The 19,604-nt window shown below is 44.9% G+C and overlaps 1 protein-coding gene across 1 annotated transcript; it reads left to right on the top strand.

Moving 5' to 3' along the window:
* The first annotated feature begins 1,601 nt into the window (after nucleotides 1–1,601).
* Nucleotides 1,602–18,272, top strand: DCAF7 (DDB1 and CUL4 associated factor 7). The gene is made up of 7 exons (XM_024201201.3): nucleotides 1,602–2,006; nucleotides 12,069–12,227; nucleotides 12,758–12,869; nucleotides 14,008–14,126; nucleotides 15,578–15,787; nucleotides 16,514–16,631; nucleotides 17,797–18,272. The coding sequence occupies exons 1-7, from the start codon at nucleotides 1,869–1,871 to the stop codon at nucleotides 17,967–17,969; spliced, it is 1,029 nt and encodes a 342-aa protein (XP_024056969.1). The 5' UTR covers nucleotides 1,602–1,868; the 3' UTR covers nucleotides 17,970–18,272.
* The last annotated feature ends 1,332 nt before the right edge of the window (nucleotides 18,273–19,604 follow it).

The raw sequence follows: 19,604 nt of genomic DNA, 5'->3' as shown, positions 1-19,604 counted from the left end.
TGTAAAGCACTTAGAACAGGAAAAGCCTTATGTAAATGGCAAATACTTTAATCATTTATTATTATTATTATGCACCTAGGAACCCCAGTCAAGACTCATGGCTGCTTTGTTCTTAGCACCGTACAGACAAGAAACAAAGATGTTCCCTGCCCCAGAAGCTCTACATGACAGACAGGACACCACTATCTTATTCCATGCTAGATTATCCCCATTTTACAGATGGGAAACTGAGGCACAGAATGGGGAAGTGACTTTCCCAGGGTCACACAGGGATCCGGTAGCAAAGTTGGGAGCAGAGCGCAGGAGTGCCAACTCCCAGTCCTATTATTTAGAAAAGTCCTGAGAATAACGGTTAACCTGGCACTTGAATGAAGGCAGCTGCGGAAGCCCGAGTCCCTTCTCTTGGGTGTAACAAGAGTGAACGGGCTTGATCAGAACATGAGGGGCCATTTTAGCCACTTTTCAGAAGAACTTTGAAAGGGGTTTCTGTTTGCCGCCATTGCATATCAGCAGTGCCACTCTCCCTCTCTCATCCAAATCGCTCCTTTTTGGCTAACAAAGATCACAACAAATCTCACGACTGATGTTATATCGTCCCCTCCCCAGCTGGCCTATGACCTCTCTCTTGGCCTTTGTGAGGCAGAGGGCAGTAGCTACCTTCCACACCACAACAGTGGGAGAATGAGAAATGTTGGCCAAGGACACTGAGGTTATTTCCTAGGCAAAAATCTGGCCACTGACATTGGTACCTGCCTAAACAGGTGCTGCAATCTTTTGAGAATCTGGCCCCATACAAATTAGACTTTTCTCTGCTTCTCCTCCAATGCCTTAGGAGAGCTGTCGGCAATGGTGCAAAGCTTTTGAAAAATGTCCCTAGCATAAGGAAATGTGTTTCCATCCATGTTGGGATACACTCATTGAGTCTAAGCAGTATGGACTCTTTCCTCCCACAGCCCAGCAGCGACATGCTGCCTCACCCGCCCTTTGAATAAACCTACAAGGGTTGACCTGGGGCATGGTTTTCAAAATTGCTCAGCAGATGGGCTGCTTGGCACAGCTGAAAATCTTGCCCTTATATTACTGCTTAAATGGGAGCTGAGCTCCTTAGAGGAGCCGGATCTGGCCCAGGGTGTTTACAGCGCCCCTAGTTGTCGGAGCTGGGATTCGAACCCCTCTCACTGCAGGATACGTCTAAAGCTAAGGCTCAAATTGCCCTGCTAACCCCTGCCGGGCCCCAAACCCCGCCTACTGCCCAACAGCTCACCCCTGACTGACACTTTTGTCCAGCCAATAGGAGGACAGGGAGCTAGACGGTCCCGCCTCATGAAGGGGCGAGGCCACTGCGACCCATCGCAGCCAATGAGATGTAGAGAAAGAGCATCCCATCCTTCTGGGGCGGGAACGAACGGAGTGGCAGATGATTCTACTAACGCGGCGCGCGCCTGCTTAGAATGAGCGGTGCAGTGGCCAATAAGAGACCGGAACGCTTCTGACTGGCAGGTTTCCCACCCAACGGCTGTACGGGATGCCCTGAGTGGCGGTCGACTCAGCCAATGGACGCGCAGCGGGCGGGGCAGCCCGCGTGGTTTCCGCTCCTGTTGTGTGAGGGGCCGAATCCCAAACGGCCTCCGCCGCGGCTCGCAGGGCCTCCGGGTTTGGAAGCCGGGACTCGGGGCCAGGAGCCGGCGGCGCCGTCCACCCGCGTCCCCCGCTCGGCCCATCTGCCCTCGGCTTCCGTAGGCCCCGCTCGGCGTCTCTCAGGCCTCGCTCGGAGCGAGACACCCCCCCCCGCCCCGCGCGCGCCTCACCTGGGCCCTTGGCCCCGCGCCGGCTGCCCGTGGCCCCCGCCCGCGCCCCCCGGCCCCGCCATGTCGCTGCACGGGAAGCGGAAGGAGATCTACAAGTACGAGGCGCCCTGGACCGTGTACGCCATGAACTGGAGCGTCCGGCCCGACAAGCGCTTCCGCCTGGCGCTCGGCAGCTTCGTGGAGGAGTACAACAACAAGGTGCGTGGGGGGCGGGCTCGCCCCCGGGGCCGGCCGTGGGGGGCGCAGAAGGCTAGTCCGATCGCGGGGGCCGGGGGCAGAGTTAAGGGTAGGGCGGTGGGGGCGGGGGGCGGGGGGGGGTGCAGAGTTAAGGGTAGGGCAGTGGGATCGTGGGGGCAGAGTTAAGGGTAGGGCGGTGGGATCGCGGGGGCAGAGTTAAGGTTAGGCCTCACTCTGCCCCCAGTTGGCCATCACAGTCTCCTCACAGAGTTTTTTGTGCGGCGTTTCCTAGGATATTCGGTGGAAATCCCTCTTCTTTTCCTAGCATTAGAAAGTTTGGGCTGGGGTCAGTTTTCAGTGGTATGGAATACTGATGGCTTCATGTTAAAAATGCAGTACCTTGCTTCTGAAGGCTTCATTGTTGTGGGAAAGGTTTTGCAGGACACAGGAAGTTTTTCCCCCATGCAAGCTCTTTCTCCGAGGGCCCTCTAGGAGAGGAATCGCCTCTCTGTTCCTCACAAGGTGTGCTATAGCTTCTGTATGCCCTTTCCAGATTTAAATAAGAGACCTCATCTTCCAGGGGCAGCCCATGTAATCCCTCTTACAGGCAATGTATTTTTTTACTAGGCAGCAAGCTCATAAGTGCTATAACTTCAGCTGTTTTATATGAATATCCCTCTTAGATAAGCCAGGCTGGGGGTCAGGATGCATAGTCCTTTTGCGGATCTGTATAATGGGAAGCCTCCAAGCAGGGAAGAGTACAACAGAGTTGGTGTAGGGGAGTGGGATGGCTTACAACTTTGTGGAGAAATGTAACAAGGTGGGGGCAATTTGGGGGCTGGGGAGGCATCCTCTACAATGGCTAAATTGTTGCCTCCATGGATAGCACTGTAGATGACCAGAGCACTAAGTGTGATGTGTAGTTGTTTTAACCAGCAGGCTGTATGTGTGTCACACTCACAGTTGGTGAGTTATGTTGGGGCCATGGGAGCACAAATGGCACTGAGACTGTCAACTTGAAAACCATTCATTTGTTACAAAATTAGTTTAAAATATCTTATGGCACTATACTCTCCCTTGCATTCCCATGCCAACTTTTGTCACTTTACAATTGCATTTTCCCCTTTAAATCTCCCATTTCTGTGTGAAAGACCCATACAAACAGGAGGAAACTGACTATACAGAGGGCTATTGAATGGACTGAAAAAAGTGTGTTTCAGTTACAATAATATTAGGTGTTGTAATAGCAGGTGGTAAACTTGCAGAGAGATGTGCAAGTTTCTCTTCTAAGAGTGTGGGGTGGTAGTAGGGAGGAAAATAAACTAAGTTGTGTTGGGTTAATGCTCATTTTTGGGTCGAGAGAGATTTGGTCTTTGTCATAGTGGCAGATAATGAATGAATGTAATGACAATTGCAGCTTCCTCCAAAAAGTCTCTTGACCTGAAACTTTCCAGCTTGGTTTCAACCCAAAGATTTTTTTTTAAATGCTAATTAAATCCAGTTATCTGGTTTGAGTTCTTTGGGAGGCGGGAGGGAAAACACGAACACTTTTGGAAGCCCCTTACAGTGGCTAATTCCAAAACATCTGAAAGTTAAAGCTTTATAGGACAAAGGGGAAACACTTCTTGAAAAATGCAATGACAGCCATTGTGCGCATTTGTCAACCATTTTTCACGGTTTGGTATCTGAGATACCAGTGTTAACCCAGTACTTTAGTATGTTTCTATGGTAATTTTGTATTTGTGGTTGGCAAAGGGTGAGTTTTCAATGGCTTCTGCTGTACCAGAACTGTCTCAATATGCTTATCTTCTGATACTCTGTCCGTGATCTAACAGTAACCTGTCAATACCATCAAACTGACCAAAATCTGAGAGGCTAAAAGAACAATGGTCTCATAATTAAATCCAAAGCATCGGATTAAAAAAGGCAGCTGCACTCTCTAGCTATATGCATTTTGTCAGGTAACAATCTATTGTAAATATGATGCTCTAGCACTGCGTATGCAAAGGATCTAAAATAAGAAACTCAAATGGGGATTGGACTAGAAGTGGTAGGATTGATTAAAAGCGCATGGGCAAGGTTCTGTGCTGTGACTCTTGACAGGTAACAGAAGGTGCCGCTTATGTGAAGGGGGTTGGGAGATAAGAAGGTGTCTTTGCCATCTTTGCACTTCCCTAAGTCTGGGCCATTTCTAAAGTGGCTCTAACATTTGGTAGACTTACCCGTGTCCTGGGGATATTCCCAAGTGGGCTATAACGGCCCTGCATCTATCCCATTGTTTTCCATTCCCTCTGAGTATTGGAGAGTGGGAGACTTCCATGTAGAATTGAAAATAGAGAGCATGATGGGTGGGGTGCAAATCTGTTTGCCTGATACTGCTGTAGAAATAAATGAAGATACATATTTTTTCAGTCTTTTAAAAATTGAAACAAGACTTTCAAACTTCACATTTGGCTGTTCCTCAAAAGGGATCTTGATCAAACACTGCCAGACGTGTTGACATCATGTATAGGTTTTCAGTTTCATGGTGCTAACAAACGTCAATAGTTACCCATGTAAAAAAATACCTAATGGTGGCAGGGAGATTGCAGTCTTCATTAAATAAAACTGTAGCTGTTGCTTAGAGTATTGGTAGTGCTATTTCTTAGAGTAATGGTAGTGTCTCCTGTACTTTGTGTCTTTGCTCTGCATGGTCTCTGACACCTCTTCACTCTTGATTGCAAACAAAACCTATGAGTACTGGGATGTGGTGGTGGTTACCCCACTGAGACTCTTGTGATAATGATATAATCCAGTTCGCTGAATGTTGCAAGGAAACATTTAGGAAAATGGAGGGAAGTTTGTCCTCCAGTGGTGCAGATGCCAGCTAACTCTATTGGGGCCATGCTAGTTGGAAAGTGGCTCTTTCAGATCTAGTCCATATCTATTCATGGGTATGATATAACCTCAGGGATCATGAAAGAACTTATTTAAGTTTCAGTTAAATGGAGCTTTGTAATTTGGGACTGTAAAGTACATGACCGTTCTTGGTTTGATAACTGATTAGTTTCAGGGACAGGAGGAGGATAGCTTTATAGGGCAGGTCTGAAAACTGTCACCCTACATGTGCCTTATCTGAGGTGGCAAATTTACTTGCCAATCACACAAGGTAGGCTAATGACCTAAAAAAAATTGAGGTACAGTCAGCAGCATTTAAAGGAAAAGTTAAAACTAACATGACTTTTCATATTCATAAACTTTAAAGCTTCTTAAGCTTCAAAACAATATTTTTCTTAATTTTATTCCCCTTGCTTTGGGGAACATTGACTTCTCTGCTTCCCCTGTGTTTCTAATGCATTACAAGTCAACACTAATGAATATCATCCATTTTGTTACTATTTTTAGGAAGGTAGATTTGCTAAAAGCATGCCAATATTCCTATCTCTTCCTTATTTACAAGAAAAATAAGTCTGGTGCTTTTTAAAAGATTCAATGCTCCTCATATTCACTACAGCAGAACTGCCTACAGTGGATGAAAGCAGGACAGATTCTTATCTGATTTGTATTGGATTGGATTTCTTCTAAAAGGGCATTCCTGATGCAAGATACAAAATGAATAATACAACAGCAGTTTACCCCCCCAACCTTGACAGACAACATAATATAACCCCCTATAAAACCTAATTTATCATTTCCCTGCCTGAGGCAGTTCAAGCCCCACCATCTGTAGCAGTCCATAGGAATAGGTGCACTTCTTGCAGCATGCCGTGAAGGCCAACAGACATGAGTTATTTTGGACCCAGGGAGCTTAGCTGATTGCAACATCCCAAATCATTTAGGTCTTTGTAGGTAAACAATTGAGGTTCAGACTGGAAACCAATAGGAAGCAGTGGTGTGAGCTGTCACTTGGTGTTACTCAGTGGTGTTCCTCCACTCCGGTAGACTGCCACATTCTGCACCCAATACGTTTCTGGATTCGTTTAAGGCACTGTTTACAAGTGAGAGGCATGAATGATTAGCCAGGGCTATAGATAGGACTCTTAATTTTTCTCCACAGTTTCAGCTTTCACTTTAATAAAAAAAAAAAAAAGCAAGATTTTTAGCTGTCAGAGTTGTAAAGAGACATTTCAGTCACACTTTCAAGGTTAACTGTAGTCCTATCCATCTTGAGTTTGCAGGGGGTTCGATACAATAATCAAATTGTGAATTGCCCCATTTGTTTCAGTGGGTACAGACTCAGATGTCACCACTGTAAACTTTCATTACTCAAAGCATAAAACACCTAGATTTTAGAGCACTTTACATCAGTAGATCTCAAAGCAGTTAATATCATTATCCCCATTTTACAGATGGGGAAACCGAGGCATAGGTGAAGTGGCTTGCCCAAGGTGGCTGAGCCAGGAATAGAACTCTGGTCTCCTGAGTTAATCTAGTGATCTAGCCACAAGGCCTACAAGAAAGGAAGTACTGCTGTGAAAATGGCACAATCTGTCTCCACTCATCTGGGGCTAAGCCTTTACCAACACTTGGCAGGGTTAAAGAGGGATGGATTGTTTTCATTTTCTTGAAGGGGAGGCTCAGTTTTCACGTCTAGGAAATGCTGATTTGAAGCAATAGATCTGCCAAGTGGTCTTATCACAATCTTCTTTGCAATCTAAACCAAAAACTAAAGCAGAGATACTGGTCAGTAACCTAGCCAGATTGTCCGCATCAATTCATACTCTCCCTGCAGCGTGAACCTCAGAGTTACGATCACCACAGTTACGAACTTAGCAGTTCACCACATGCGTCATTTGGAACCAGATGTACACAATCAGGCAGCAGACCCAAAAAAAAGCACAGTACTGTTAAATGTAAACTACTAAAAAAAGGAAAGCAGCATTTTTTTCATAGTAAAGTTTCTAACCTGTATTAAGTCATTGTTCAGTTGTAAACTTTTGAAAACAACCGTAACGTTTTGTTCAGAGTTACGAACATTTCAGGGTAACATACAACCTCCTTTCCCAAGGTGTTCGTAATCTTTCTGTTCTGTTGAGACCATTGTGTCTGGCAAACAAGACCTTGGTATAACTAATCAGGTGAGAGACCTGGGAGGGTTCAGAGGAGGGAAGGTCTGAATACTCTGATAAGAGTCTGCCTTCCGGAGTAGCAAGATGCTCTTTTTATTGTAACAATGTTTGTCTGTTTCAGATTAGTTCTAAGCTAGAAATAACTTTGTCGTATGGCTGCGTAAATCCCGTTGAATTAATTTGGCAATGATTCATTCAGTTAGGGACAAGTTGTCTTGCAATCTTACCTTCCTTTACTCATAACTTTCTTTGGAAAATTCATATTTTGAGGCAGAAGTTTTTCAGTGTGTGGTGTCTGGGGGTCAGGAGGGTTAAGATGCGGGAGCTTGGGCAAAATCCCTACAGCTTCTTAATTAAACAGTGGAAAAACAAAACTCTTTTTTAAAAAAAGACACTTTTTTACACACAACTCCAATAGCTGAATAGTTACCTTTTGGCAGGTAAATAGTACTCATTGAGAACTGTCCATAATCAAGTTTGAAAGAAAGTGGATATTAATTTACAAATAGAAGTTGGCTTTTTGCTTGTATGCAATAGAAAACTTTGCACTGTATATCCATGCATTGCATCTAAAGTACTCACTGATATAAGTAGTTCAAGCACTCAACTGACCTGAAGGTCTTAAACCAGCTTAGAGGGGGGACATTTAGACTCCAGGGATGGAGAAAATGTAAAGGAGAAAATTTTAATGTTAAATCAGTTTCTAATCTAAAATTAGCTTCAGAAATGAACAGGAATATTGACTTGTCCAGAGCATGTGAAACTTTATTAAATATATTTCACATAAAAATTTTAAAGCTATTCTTTAAAATCAAATTTATACAATTTAAGAAGGAAGGTACTGTACATCTGGGGTCAGGCTTAAGTTATGAGAGGTTACAAGTATCGGTTACAAGGTTCACAAGATACATACATAGGACATAACCAGCGTAGACCCAGATTGGGATGCGGGAGTTTTTGAAGCATCAGTGAATAAGTGATCTTGGGTATTGCACCCATAGAATGTATTTAGAGTCTGTCAGTGTTATAGCGAATAGGTGCAGTGTGGCCAAGCTAGCAGTGCTGTAAGAATCTTAGCTCTTATTTCTTGATTAAGCTTGCACTGCTAAAAATCAAGTAATGTTGCATTAAGAAAGCTTTTTGTGTTCAGTAACTGTGTTTGACAACATAGGCTGCCATGGCAAATATACAACTATTACTCTTGGGGGAATTCTGCGCATGTGCAGAATTTATGTCCCCCATAGATTTCTTTGCTGATGGCATTAGGTGCCAGAAAAATGACTGATGGGGAAGCAAAGGGAAGCCACAAGAGCAGTCATGTGACCTTCCCCAGCAGTATGTTTTGGGTGCCCATGGCAGCTGGCAGAGAGGTAAATCACTGTAGGGCAGGGGGTGGGAATGGGGAAGACCTGGCTGGTGGCTCCTACCCTGTGCTGAGCTCAGCACTAGTCCCGGCTGGGCTGGGGAGGACGGGACTTCCTCTTTGCCTGCACGGCATCCAGGAGTAGGTCAGACCAACCCGCAGATTTCTCCCCCAGCTGCAGGAAGCTCTGCAAACTCCCCCCTGTCCCCCCACTTCCTGCACCCATGGCTCCTCAGCTGCAGGGGAGCTGCTCCCCCATCTGTCATCCATCCAGACCCCCTCATACCCAGGACCCTCCTGCAGAGCCTCATCCACCCACCCCCCGCATCCAGAACCCCCCTGACGAGCTCCATTCACCCTGGACCACCCCGATGAGCCACCCACACCCGGATCTCCACCCCACTGTGCCCCAACCAGCTGCACCTGGATTGCCACACCACTGAGTTCTACTCCCCCAGCATCCTACCCTACCTTCACCTGGAACCCCCTGCAGCGTTCCATTACCATTGCATCCAGAACCCCCTTTGCATCCAGATCTCCCGCTGAGCCGCCCACACCTAGATGGTCCCACGCAGAACCCCCCCCCACACACCTGGCTCCTCCCCCGCCCCCCCCCTCCACTAAGCCCCTCCACACTTGGATCCTGCCGGGCTGAGCCTGCCTGCCCACACCTGGTGCACCTAATGCAGAGGGGCAGGCCTGGTGCTTGCGCTGTGTCAGGTTTGGATGCTGAGTCCATGTCCCTAGGGAAGCTGTAGAGTGATCTCCCACCTCTGTGCAGCCAATGGCCTGTGCTCCCCCATGCCATGCAGGAGCCTCCACATTTATTTGACAAATAAAATTTGCAGAATTTTAAAATATTGTGTGCAGAATTTTTATTTTCGGTGCAGAATTTTTACGTGTTTGGTGCAGAATGCCCTCAGGAGTAAACCATTGCTTAGAAAAGTTATTGTAATAAGCCTTCTCTCTGCCTGAGAGCTGGAAGAAAGTGGGAAAGAACTGAGAGGAACTGAAGGGGCATGCTCCTGTTTGAGTGCCTGGGGCTGAGTATAGTGTTGCAGTCTTCTCGCCCCTGATGCCTTCAGCAGGTTGCTGACTGACCTTGGTGGGTCTTCTGTGGTTTGGCACTCCAGCCAAGCCACAAAGTCCAAATGAACCCTGCAACGGGGTGCGACTCACCACTGCGGCGCCTCCTGCTGGATGTCCCGGGGATCAGCTATGCAGTGCACCGTCTTCTGGTGGTGTCTCACCCACTGTCACCTCTGCTCCTGGACCCATGTCACCACAAGGACCGCAACGTCCTCTTCAGGACACAGCCCTCCGGCTGTGTCACACTCAGTTCTCCCCCCTTCCAGGGGAATGGCAGTCCAGCCACTTCCTCAGTGGTTACTGGTGTACGAGGAGGACTCAGGCCCACCCACTACTCCGGGTCTCGGCTCAGGGACCCTGTAGGTGGCAGCCACATGCTGCGTCCCCTCCCACCCCTCAGACTACTTCCCTGGGCCACTTTACCGCAGCCCCAGCATCTTCTCCACTCTTGTCTCAGGGTCTCAGCATGCCAGCAGTCAGCCCAGAGCTCACTCTCGCTCCTCTGATCCTGCCCAGCACTGCTCTGTCCAAGGTGCTATCTGCCCTCTGCCTGTAAGGCAGCCAGTCCTCCAAGCTCCAGGGAGTGACTGACCTGCTCTGCCCTGCTGCTCTTCTTATATGAGCCTGCCTGGTATTGAGGGGCTGCTCCACTCCAATTGGCTGTCTCCTGCACAGTCTCCCTAGGGTTCTGTTAACCCTTTATGGGCTAGTGTGGGGCAGATGCCCCATCCCAAACCCCTTTTACGGTATTAGGGTCCAATAAACAGTCTGTTTGCCCTCAGAGGGCTCTGCGGCCTTTAAATTCGGCCCTTTGTTCAGGTTCCCAAATAAGCTCTGTCACTTCTTGGGGTTTATATCACTTTACCTGTGGCCAGTAGGGGAACTTGGGCCCACTCACTACTCCAGGTTCCAGCTGATGGACCCTATAAACAGCCATATATGGCTTGTTTCAATTAATTGCTGTCTCTTCCTTGAGCCTCTTGCTATCTGGCCCCTTTAGGTTCACCCTAATCTCAGGGTTAAGGTTCTTAGATTCTCTCTCTGAAAACTGAGCTGTGCAAAGTGCAGCCAGAAAACAAACTCTGGATATACCCTCAAGTTCCTTTTTCCAGAGAGCAGCACCCTTCCTTGCCCCCTCTGGTCCCAGCCAGGAACTGAATAGCTAAGGCCAGGCAGCTCCTTTTATCTAAGCCAGCAGGGCCCTGATTAGCTGTAGCATTCACCTCTAGCCCATGGAGGACGAGGCAGAGACTTTCATTGAGCAGGCCACAAAAATACCCAGGATTTTCCCCCCTGTGTTATATCTAAGGCTTTGTCTACCCTGGCACTTCCGTTGTTAAAGCTTTTGTCGCTTTTGTGTGAAACACCCCCCCCCCCCCCCCCGACCACAAAAGTTCTAACAACAAAAAGCACCGGTGTGGACAGCACTTTGTCAGCAGGAGCCACCTCCTGGTGACGAAGTACTGCCCCTCGTTGGAGGTGGTTTTATTTTGTCGCCAGGAGAGAGCTTTCCCGGTGATAGAATGGCTACACAGTGCACCTTACAACAGCGCGGCTGCAAGGTGTGCAGTGTAGACATAGTCCAATTTAGAATGCAGTGAAGTGTTTGAGAAATTCAAATTATTCCCCACTTTGTGCCTTAATTTGTGCTTGTCAATACTAAATTTCATAGACCACCATGCTAAAAATCTTTGATATAAAGGAGCAGAAAAATTTAAAGTTTGATTTCTTCTTCCAGGTCTTAGACTATTTGTAATACTGTCACTCTGACTTCGTCAGTTGTGTTGTACCATCTGCTATGATTTTTAAGCACTTTGCTGTTGGAGACCTGGGGTGAATCTTCTGAATTGGAAACTGATTTAAAGTCATGTAAAGAGAATAAATATGGCACCCTAGCATGTCACTTTCATTCACTTACCTTGCTAAACCCATATGCTTAGAAAAGAGGCTTCTGTAATGCATATGCATCTACTGAAACCAGGAAGCACTCTGTGAGGTTTATATGTAGGAAGACTGGGCATGTTTCCTTTTTTAAAGTTGATATACATTTTTTTGTCAATCTGAAAGCAGCATAGGTGGAAGAGAAGAAATAGCTTTCATCATTTGGGGGACAGATCTGTGTTCTGGTTATGACTTTGCAACTCACTTCACCTCTCAGTGCCCCAATTTCTCCTTCTATAAAATGAAATTAGTTAATACTTTTGTACCTCAGAAGGAGCTGAGTGGTTTGGTTTTGTTATCTCAAAATGCTTTTAGAGGACTTACTTGGTTGGCAAGTACTAGAGAAGTGCAAAATATAATGGTAGTGGTAGATCAATGACTTGTATTTAGCAGTAGATCTTTCGTGTCCTACCATAGACTGTATTCCTTAAAATTTGAGAAGGTGGAAGAGAGGGGGGTATCTTGCAGCTTGTCAAGATGAACACTGGTGTTTGTTTTGGCATATCATTAATAGACTCTTAATTGCTAATATAGCATTTAAAATGCAACACTTATACACGTTGTCTTAATACTGTTGTTATATACATGGTTATTTTGCTAAGCAGAAAAGTGAGTTTTTAATTGATAGACGTTTTCTTACAGGTCCAGCTTGTTGGTTTAGATGAGGAGAGCTCAGAGTTCATTTGCAGGAACACCTTTGATCACCCATATCCTACTACAAAGCTCATGTGGATTCCTGACACCAAGGGAGTATATCCAGACCTGTTGGCAACCAGCGGTGATTACCTGCGTGTGTGGAGAGTAAGTAAATAGCCTCTTGAAAAGGACCACGTATGTGCCATTAACTGCATTGCATTTTGATCCCCTTCTCTCCCAGTCCTATTTCTTTTGAGGCATGTTATCTCTAGCATTATGCTCACCAATATTGCCGGGGGGGAAGGAGGGGAAGCCAACATAGTTGATAATTTGTTCTTTTACCTACAGTCTCAAAGTAACGTAGAACCCTCTCTGAATAACAATACAATGGCTGTGAGGTATCTTGAGTATTCTAGCAGTGTCAGAATTATGAAAGTAGCTTATTAAATGTGATGGCAAGGCTCAGTAGTTGCTGTTGTAACAGAAACTTGTTAGGGGAGAGCATATGTACCTTTCTCAGTTTTACTTCAAACACTCTGAAAGTTCTTCACAATAGATAGATATTTATGGAAGAAACCAATGTCAAACACAGTTAAGACTTGAAGTTCTGAAGGCCTATGCTCTATGGGGCACCTCTTGGATTTTGCATCCAGGCCATTCAATAAGGCAATTGTGTATTTAACTTTTTCCTGAAGGTGGGTGAAACTGAGACCCGACTGGAGTGCTTGCTGAACAATAATAAGAACTCTGATTTTTGTGCCCCGTTAACGTCATTTGATTGGAATGAAGTGGATCCTTATCTTCTAGGTAAGACTGCTGACCCATTAAATACTCCATATAAAATTGACCATTTTGAATCTAGCCCAGGTGAGTAGTGACTAGAACTTACTACCAGCTCATGGGTGTTCAGAGGCCAGGTTTCTACATCACAAAAAACCCGCTCCCTTAAATGTCACAAAAGAGCAGCCCATGGAGACTGAACTCTCTCTCTCTCTCTCTCCTCCCCCCCACCCCACCCCCTAGGAGGCATCTCCAGTTCAGGGTTGTGCACATGGGTTGGGAGTGTTCCCCTGGCTGCTGCTTGTGCTCAGCCTATATGTTGAATAGAGGGTTTCAGTCTTCAGGGCTGTCAGATTGGCACCTTTTGATAGTGTTAAATTTATACACAGACTCTTCAGCTACAATCAAATGGCTGAACTGTGCCAGATGATGTTGGACAGAACGTTGCCCCACAGGTGCCATTGCACCATGTTTGTTACAATGAAATGCCTCTGCAGCAACAGGAGTTAAACCAGGTGTCACTCTCATTTGGAGCAGAGAGCTAAATTCATCATTTAATTATAATCTGTGGGATGGGGTATGAATCCAGGATGGTGTATACTCCCCTTGATCCATAGTCAGGACCTCCACTAGCATCAGGGGGAAGTTTGAACAGAGATCAAGGGGGCAATACTTCCTTTCAGTAGTAACATTTATTCCGGTGTTTCCTCTTTTGCAGCAATTCCCACCCCGAAGGGCTTCACTACCACCCTTGTTGGACTTTAGAGCTGATGTTCCAGTCAGTTTTGTATAGGGCAGGGGAGTTCACCCCACTGAGTCTTTATCTTAGGCTGTCTGTACACTCAGGCAGACATGATATCGCTTTATGCTTGGTTCATCTTTGTAAGGCTTTCTCTACAGCTATGAGGGCTAGAGAATTAACTAAAAAATTTCTGCACAACCTGAGTCATGTGGGCCACACACATGTTGTGCAGGCCAGATCCAGCCTGTGATTCATAGTTTAATTCAGGCATGTCAAACATTTTAATCATAACACTTTGCTCATGCAGAGTTCTCTTCACCCAGAGATCTCAAAGCACATCTGAGACTAATCCCATAAGTGATAAGATGACATTTCTGCAGATCTATGTTAGTACCACCATTAACAGACACTTTTTTGTTTCAGGTACCTCTAGTATTGACACAACCTGTACTATCTGGGGTCTGGAGACTGGGCAGGTATTGGGAAGAGTAAATCTGGTATCGGGCCATGTCAAGACCCAGCTTATTGCACATGACAAAGAGGTGATGATATTCCTCTTCCTTTTTCTCATTCATACAGTTGTCCGCATTAAACCTGTTAAAGGTCTATAGAATGAACAGAACTCCCATTTTTCTCCAGAAAAATCTGAGGATTTAGAAAAAAGACTTGGATTCCACCTTACATATCTGTCTAAAATTAAGTTGCTTGTAGCCTGAAAATTCTACATACTCGCTTTTACTCATTTTAGACGGTGGACCTGTAGAATATGCTTGCTGTTTTGTTCTAATTTGTATTAAATTTATAAAATGTTGCCAGACAAAACTTAACTCCAGTTTAAAGTTGAGAGCTATATTCGTAATTTAAGGGTGGTAAAACTTTTTAAAGTTTTCTTCATTTTTAATTTTTTTTTTTTTTTTTAAGTTTAAAGTTAAAAGAAACCTAAAGATAGCAAAACATGGAAACATACAGTTAAGGCACCCAAATCACCCTGTAGTGACAGCACCCTCTAGACTTTCCTTCTTTGTTCCTTTTATGCTTAGGACATCATATCAGACTCTTTCTCATACAATTACGGGTTTGTAGGATCAGGCCTGTATAGTATAAGCATTTTTCTAAGACTTATTCTAACTGCCTGTTTTTTTAAACAAATTTTTTTTTTTTGCTCCCTGGCTCCATTTATGAGGGAGTAGAGCAGGGTTCTTTGCTGCCTATGCCTTTCGGAGGAAGCCTCTGTGAGCATTTTGATGGGGGTGGGGGAGAAAGGGAAAGGGTTCTTCATTCCCTGGGACTTTCTGCCCCTTTACTTCAGGGAGCATTACTAGAGTCTTTAGTAGTTTTGGTGGGGCCCAATGGAGGGGATGGAATGGGAGGGGGGGGGCTTTTGTACCTTTATATGAAAAGGTGTCAGTGATGCGGCCCTCGGGCCAATGTACTAGTCCTCATGTGGCCCTCGTGGTGACTTGAGTTTGAGATCCCTGTTCTACACCAAGATACCTGTGGTATTTGCTATAATTCATTGCAATTCCTTAGTAAAATCAAATGCCTGACATGGTAAATAGTTAGTGATGACACACTATTTAGATGGAAAAGCCCTCTTAGTGCATTCCTCAGACAGAGAACATATCTGGTAATAAACTGGTGCCACACTGGATCTTAAGACTTTTTTGTATTTTTCTCTGTAAGTATATGTAGCACATGCAGTCCAGCTGTGTAATGGTGATATTTTTATTGGAGAGGAAAAGGCCCAGATGTAGATAATGAAGAAGCTGGCACAGCTGTGTGGTTAGCACTCCTAGCATGCTCCCATTTCAAACTGCCTAGAGAGCAGTGCTGTCACTACTTCGACATGCCTGTGTGCTGTTCTTGCGTTTGCAAACACTAACTGGTGGGAGGAGGAGGAAGAATTAATAGGGCACGTTCGTTGAAAATGGAGAAATGGGAGCCAAAATGAATGTTAAAATGCCATGTTCTTATCTCCCCTATCACTGAGCAGGTGTATGACATTGCATTTAGCCGCGCGGGTGGCGGGAGAGACATGTTTGCGTCAGTTGGCGCAGATGGCTCAGTGCGGATGTTTGACCTTCGTCATCTGGAGCACAGCACCATTATCTATGAGGATCCACAGCACCATCCCTTGCTGCGTCTCTGCTGGAACAAGCAGGATCCCAACTATCTTGCAACAATGGCCATGGATGGTATGGAGGTGAGGCACTGAGCATTTGCCCTATAGGCTGTTGGACTTTTTAGATGGGCTTACTGATTAGTCAGTGTTTGTAAAGCACGTTGGAGGAGGAGAAGAGGACTACATATGTGCTTAATATTGGGTATCTGAGACAGGGCTGTAGATACGGATTGCAAGAAGCCCAGCTTCTGAGAAAAGTACTGTAATGAGTTATTCTATGGAGTTGTTCACTGCATTGTTCACTTTCCAAATGTATTGAAGTTCTCATACTTGCTGAATTTCAATATTAACGCTTCTTTATAAAAGCCGACTTGATTTCATATGGCCGTATACTTATTTGCATCTGTAATATGCAGCTGTAGGTGTTGGGATGCTACAAACTTGAGGAGTTGAAAGGCTCCTTTAACCTGTAGCTGATTTTTGAGACTGGTCCTTATGCCTCTGAGTGATACTCTTAAGTTCCATCTTGCTCCAGTGACGCCAAAAGGCACTGTAGATTTTTCTTTAGTTCGACATCACCAGTACTCCTCCATGGAATTGTAACTTCATAATTCACTCTGCCTGTGTTACATATTACACAAGGTGTACAGTGATTCTCTAGCTGCTTTCAAAACCGCTTTTGGTCAGTCGTGTGTGTCTTTAGAGACAGTGCTGTATTTATAACATTCTGCCAAAATGTCTTGTTTTCTTTTGGTGTTTTTTCTTCAGGAAACAAATGAATAAACATTTTTACTTTTGCTTCTGAAGGTGGTGATTCTAGACGTCAGAGTTCCCTGCACACCTGTTGCCAGGTTAAACAACCACAGAGCATGTGTGAATGGCATTGCCTGGGCGCCTCACTCTTCCTGTCATATCTGTACAGCAGGTGAGCATGGGGACAGATCTGTTCTCCTTCTCAGCTCCTCCCTCTTTGGTCTTGTCCCCCAGGAGCTTTCTGAATGTATGAACCTCTATCCCGGGACTCCTGCAATCATTTCCACTACCTCTAATCTCTCCAGCTCTTTGAGCAAAAAAAGTAAGACTAGGGCCCTAGATATATCCAGGTGTCATAGAGGCTCATTTTATTACCTCCACCATTTCCCAGAATTCTCCAGGGAAACTGAGAAGCTGCTGCCTCTTAAGCAGTTTGGATATTGGGCTGTCTCGCCTTGAAAATGAGGGACTGTGTCCCAATGTCTGAACTGTGAAAGAGGCAACACCTTTCTTACGTCATGAACGTCGGAGTCATTCATTAGCTGTAGGTGCATTCCCTAACAGCTAACCACTTGATTCAAAGGGCTGTTTTCTCGCCTTGTAATAAAACGATAGTTGCTAACAGTGCTCAAATTCTGCATTTTTAGTTTGTGATGCATTTAGTGTTGCTATTGGCTGAATATTTTGTGGAGGGCCCTTTTTTTGCTGAAGGTGTAATATATTTGCACACACAGTAGAGAGATTCAATATATGGCTTCTTAACATCCATTAGACCATGCTTTTGGTTTTGGCTAAGTGTGTGGGCTCTCATGTAAGTCATTGGGAGCTGTGCACCCATGTCTGTGGTCAGAAAACGGTATTAATTTTCTAAGAAAATTGGGCAGATCTCCTTGGACACGAAGCTTAAAACCATGTAAGTTAAAGACAGGAAAGGTCTCTTAGGTTCCATCTAGTCCATCCCCTTGGCCAATGCAAGATTGTTCCTGCCAGTGTATATTCAGTGCTTTCTCCAAGTGCTGGTTCTTAAATATGCCTATCGATGGTGCTGCCACCATTTCCCTTGAGACTGTATCACAGATGTGTAGTGATCTAAAGAGCTGTACGAGCGGGGTTATGGTGGAGTGGAGGAGTTTCATTTTATGTGATCTTCATTTCCTCCATATTTGGGGGAATTGCCCAGCTTTGTTTTTTTTTTGTTTTGTTTTTTTTTTTCATTTGGACTTCTCACTCTGTATTTTAGCTTGCTTTTGAGACTATATCCCTCCAACTAGCCATGTAAATATGCCTCTACCTATTTCCGAGATGATTGATTCGAATTCTTTCTTACCGGTTTGTAGCGGATGACCATCAGGCTCTCATCTGGGATATCCAGCAAATGCCTCGTGCCATTGAGGACCCAATCTTGGCCTACACAGCAGAAGGGGAAATCAACAATGTACAATGGGCATCGACTCAGCCGGACTGGATAGCTATCTGCTACAACAACTGTCTGGAGATCTTGAGAGTGTAACACTATTGGTCTGTGGCAAACTGAGGCAGGGCTTTATAACTTCCCCTCCCCTCTAAAGTAAGAACAAACATGTTTCAAGTGGCCAGTATCTTTTGTTGCTTTGCATCTACTGTTCCAAGAAACTGTTACAGGAGTTAATGGCAGGTGTTGGCTGTCCCTACAAGACTCAGAAAACGAAGGGACGCACCCAGCCTTTTGGACCTTCTGGGTTTTGGTTTTAATATTTTTCTCAATTAAAAAGTTCTGTATATCTGTTTGTTGACTGTGTTAATGAGCATTACAGGCTTTAAATGACTGTTTTAAGTTGCTGCATATGTCCATGTGTTTGTCAGCCAGCTGAGGCAGCACATCCAATTAGTTTGATAGATGTAAGTGCAAAACTAGGTGGAAAGAAAAGACATTAATATTAACCACCGCCTTTGCAGGAATTTTTAATCATTCCTGTTACTGTCCCTAAACCGTTTGAACGTTTTTATATATTGGACTAAGTTTCTATTAAGTAGGCTCTTCACCCCAGTTCTTATTTTTGACATGTGATCCACTTCCATAAGCCCCAAGCAGGATCTGTTGATGATGGGTCATAAGCATCATTGTAGGCTTCCTAGCAGTAAAACTGTTGCTGTAGGTGTTGCCTTGGCTATGTGCCCCTGACCATTTGGTCAGAATCGCTTGGTGCTGTGAAGTACCATTACTTGTCGCACAGGTCTTTCATTTTAACTGATGCTAGAGGCAGTTGTTCCTGTGGTGGGCCTTCAGTTAGATCATAACTGAATTGAGTCTCCCACCGCTGTATTACTTAACTGAATGGTGACAAGATTCACAGAGAGAAGATACTAGCGTGACTACAGCTATTTTGGAAAACATTTAGTAAAAAATGCGACTTGTAATGAATGCATTTTGGATAGACACTTCCAGTCAAATGATTCCTCTAGAAAGCTTCCTATCTGAACCAAAATAAAATGGTTTCACACCTTCTAGCTTACTTGATTGGCAACTGTAATTCTAAGCAAAATTCTGTATCTAACCTATACCTTGGAGTTTCTTTTGCATTTGGCTCGTCTTCCTGGGAGTTCGAGAAAGTGAACGAGTGACGAGCTAGCTTTTGTTCCTAAGAGCAAGGAGAGAAGCATTAGCATTGTACTGTCAGATCTTGTTGGATGACTGTGATAGAAGCAGTTAGAACAGCTGGTCTGCTGTCCAAAGGCAAGTCATGCCCCTGTAAAGGAAAGTTTCCTAAAGTAACATACAGGGTTGGGTCTAAATTAAAAGAAGTTGCCCAATCTGTGTCTCAAATGGAGACCTTGTTTTGGCTCTAGTTGTCATTCTTAGGTACTGCAACTCTTGTAAGAGGAGCAGGATAGGTATGGTGTGGGGGGAGCCTTCTAGTTTCATCCAAGTTCCCTTTCTGAAGTGGAAAGGTAAAGGAGAGCGAGGCCGAACCTCTGTCACCATGATGCTTTATGCGGAGGGATAGCAAAATTCTTTCATTGTCTTAACATGGCGGGTAGTTTGAATGGTAGTTTTCTTGTTTTGATCAGCTAACTGCAATACCCTTCAAATGAGAAGGTGACAAACTGAACAGCACACTGGTGAGGTCCAACCATCACCTTGTTCTGTAACAACAGACTGAGCTGA

This window comes from Terrapene carolina, unplaced genomic scaffold (genome assembly GCF_002925995.2).
Source record: "Terrapene carolina triunguis isolate 2854851 unplaced genomic scaffold, T_m_triunguis-2.0 Scaffold193, whole genome shotgun sequence".
Taxonomy (NCBI): Eukaryota; Metazoa; Chordata; order Testudines; family Emydidae; genus Terrapene; species Terrapene triunguis.
This window is presented reverse-complemented; position numbering and strand designations above follow the sequence as displayed.

What these genes read in the sequence shown, in the direction of transcription:
- DCAF7 (XM_024201201.3), top strand. Translation starts at nt 1,869, where the DNA reads ATGTCGCTGCACGGGAAGCGGAAGGAGATCTACAAGTACGAGGCGCCC. An exon ending in AGTGGATCCTTATCTTCTAG is followed by an intron (nt 12,870 to 14,007) that starts GTAAGACTGCTG and finishes TTTTTGTTTCAG; the next exon opens with GTACCTCTAGTATTGACACA. An exon ending in TGGCCATGGATGGTATGGAG is followed by an intron (nt 15,788 to 16,513) that starts GTGAGGCACTGA and finishes TTGCTTCTGAAG; the next exon opens with GTGGTGATTCTAGACGTCAG.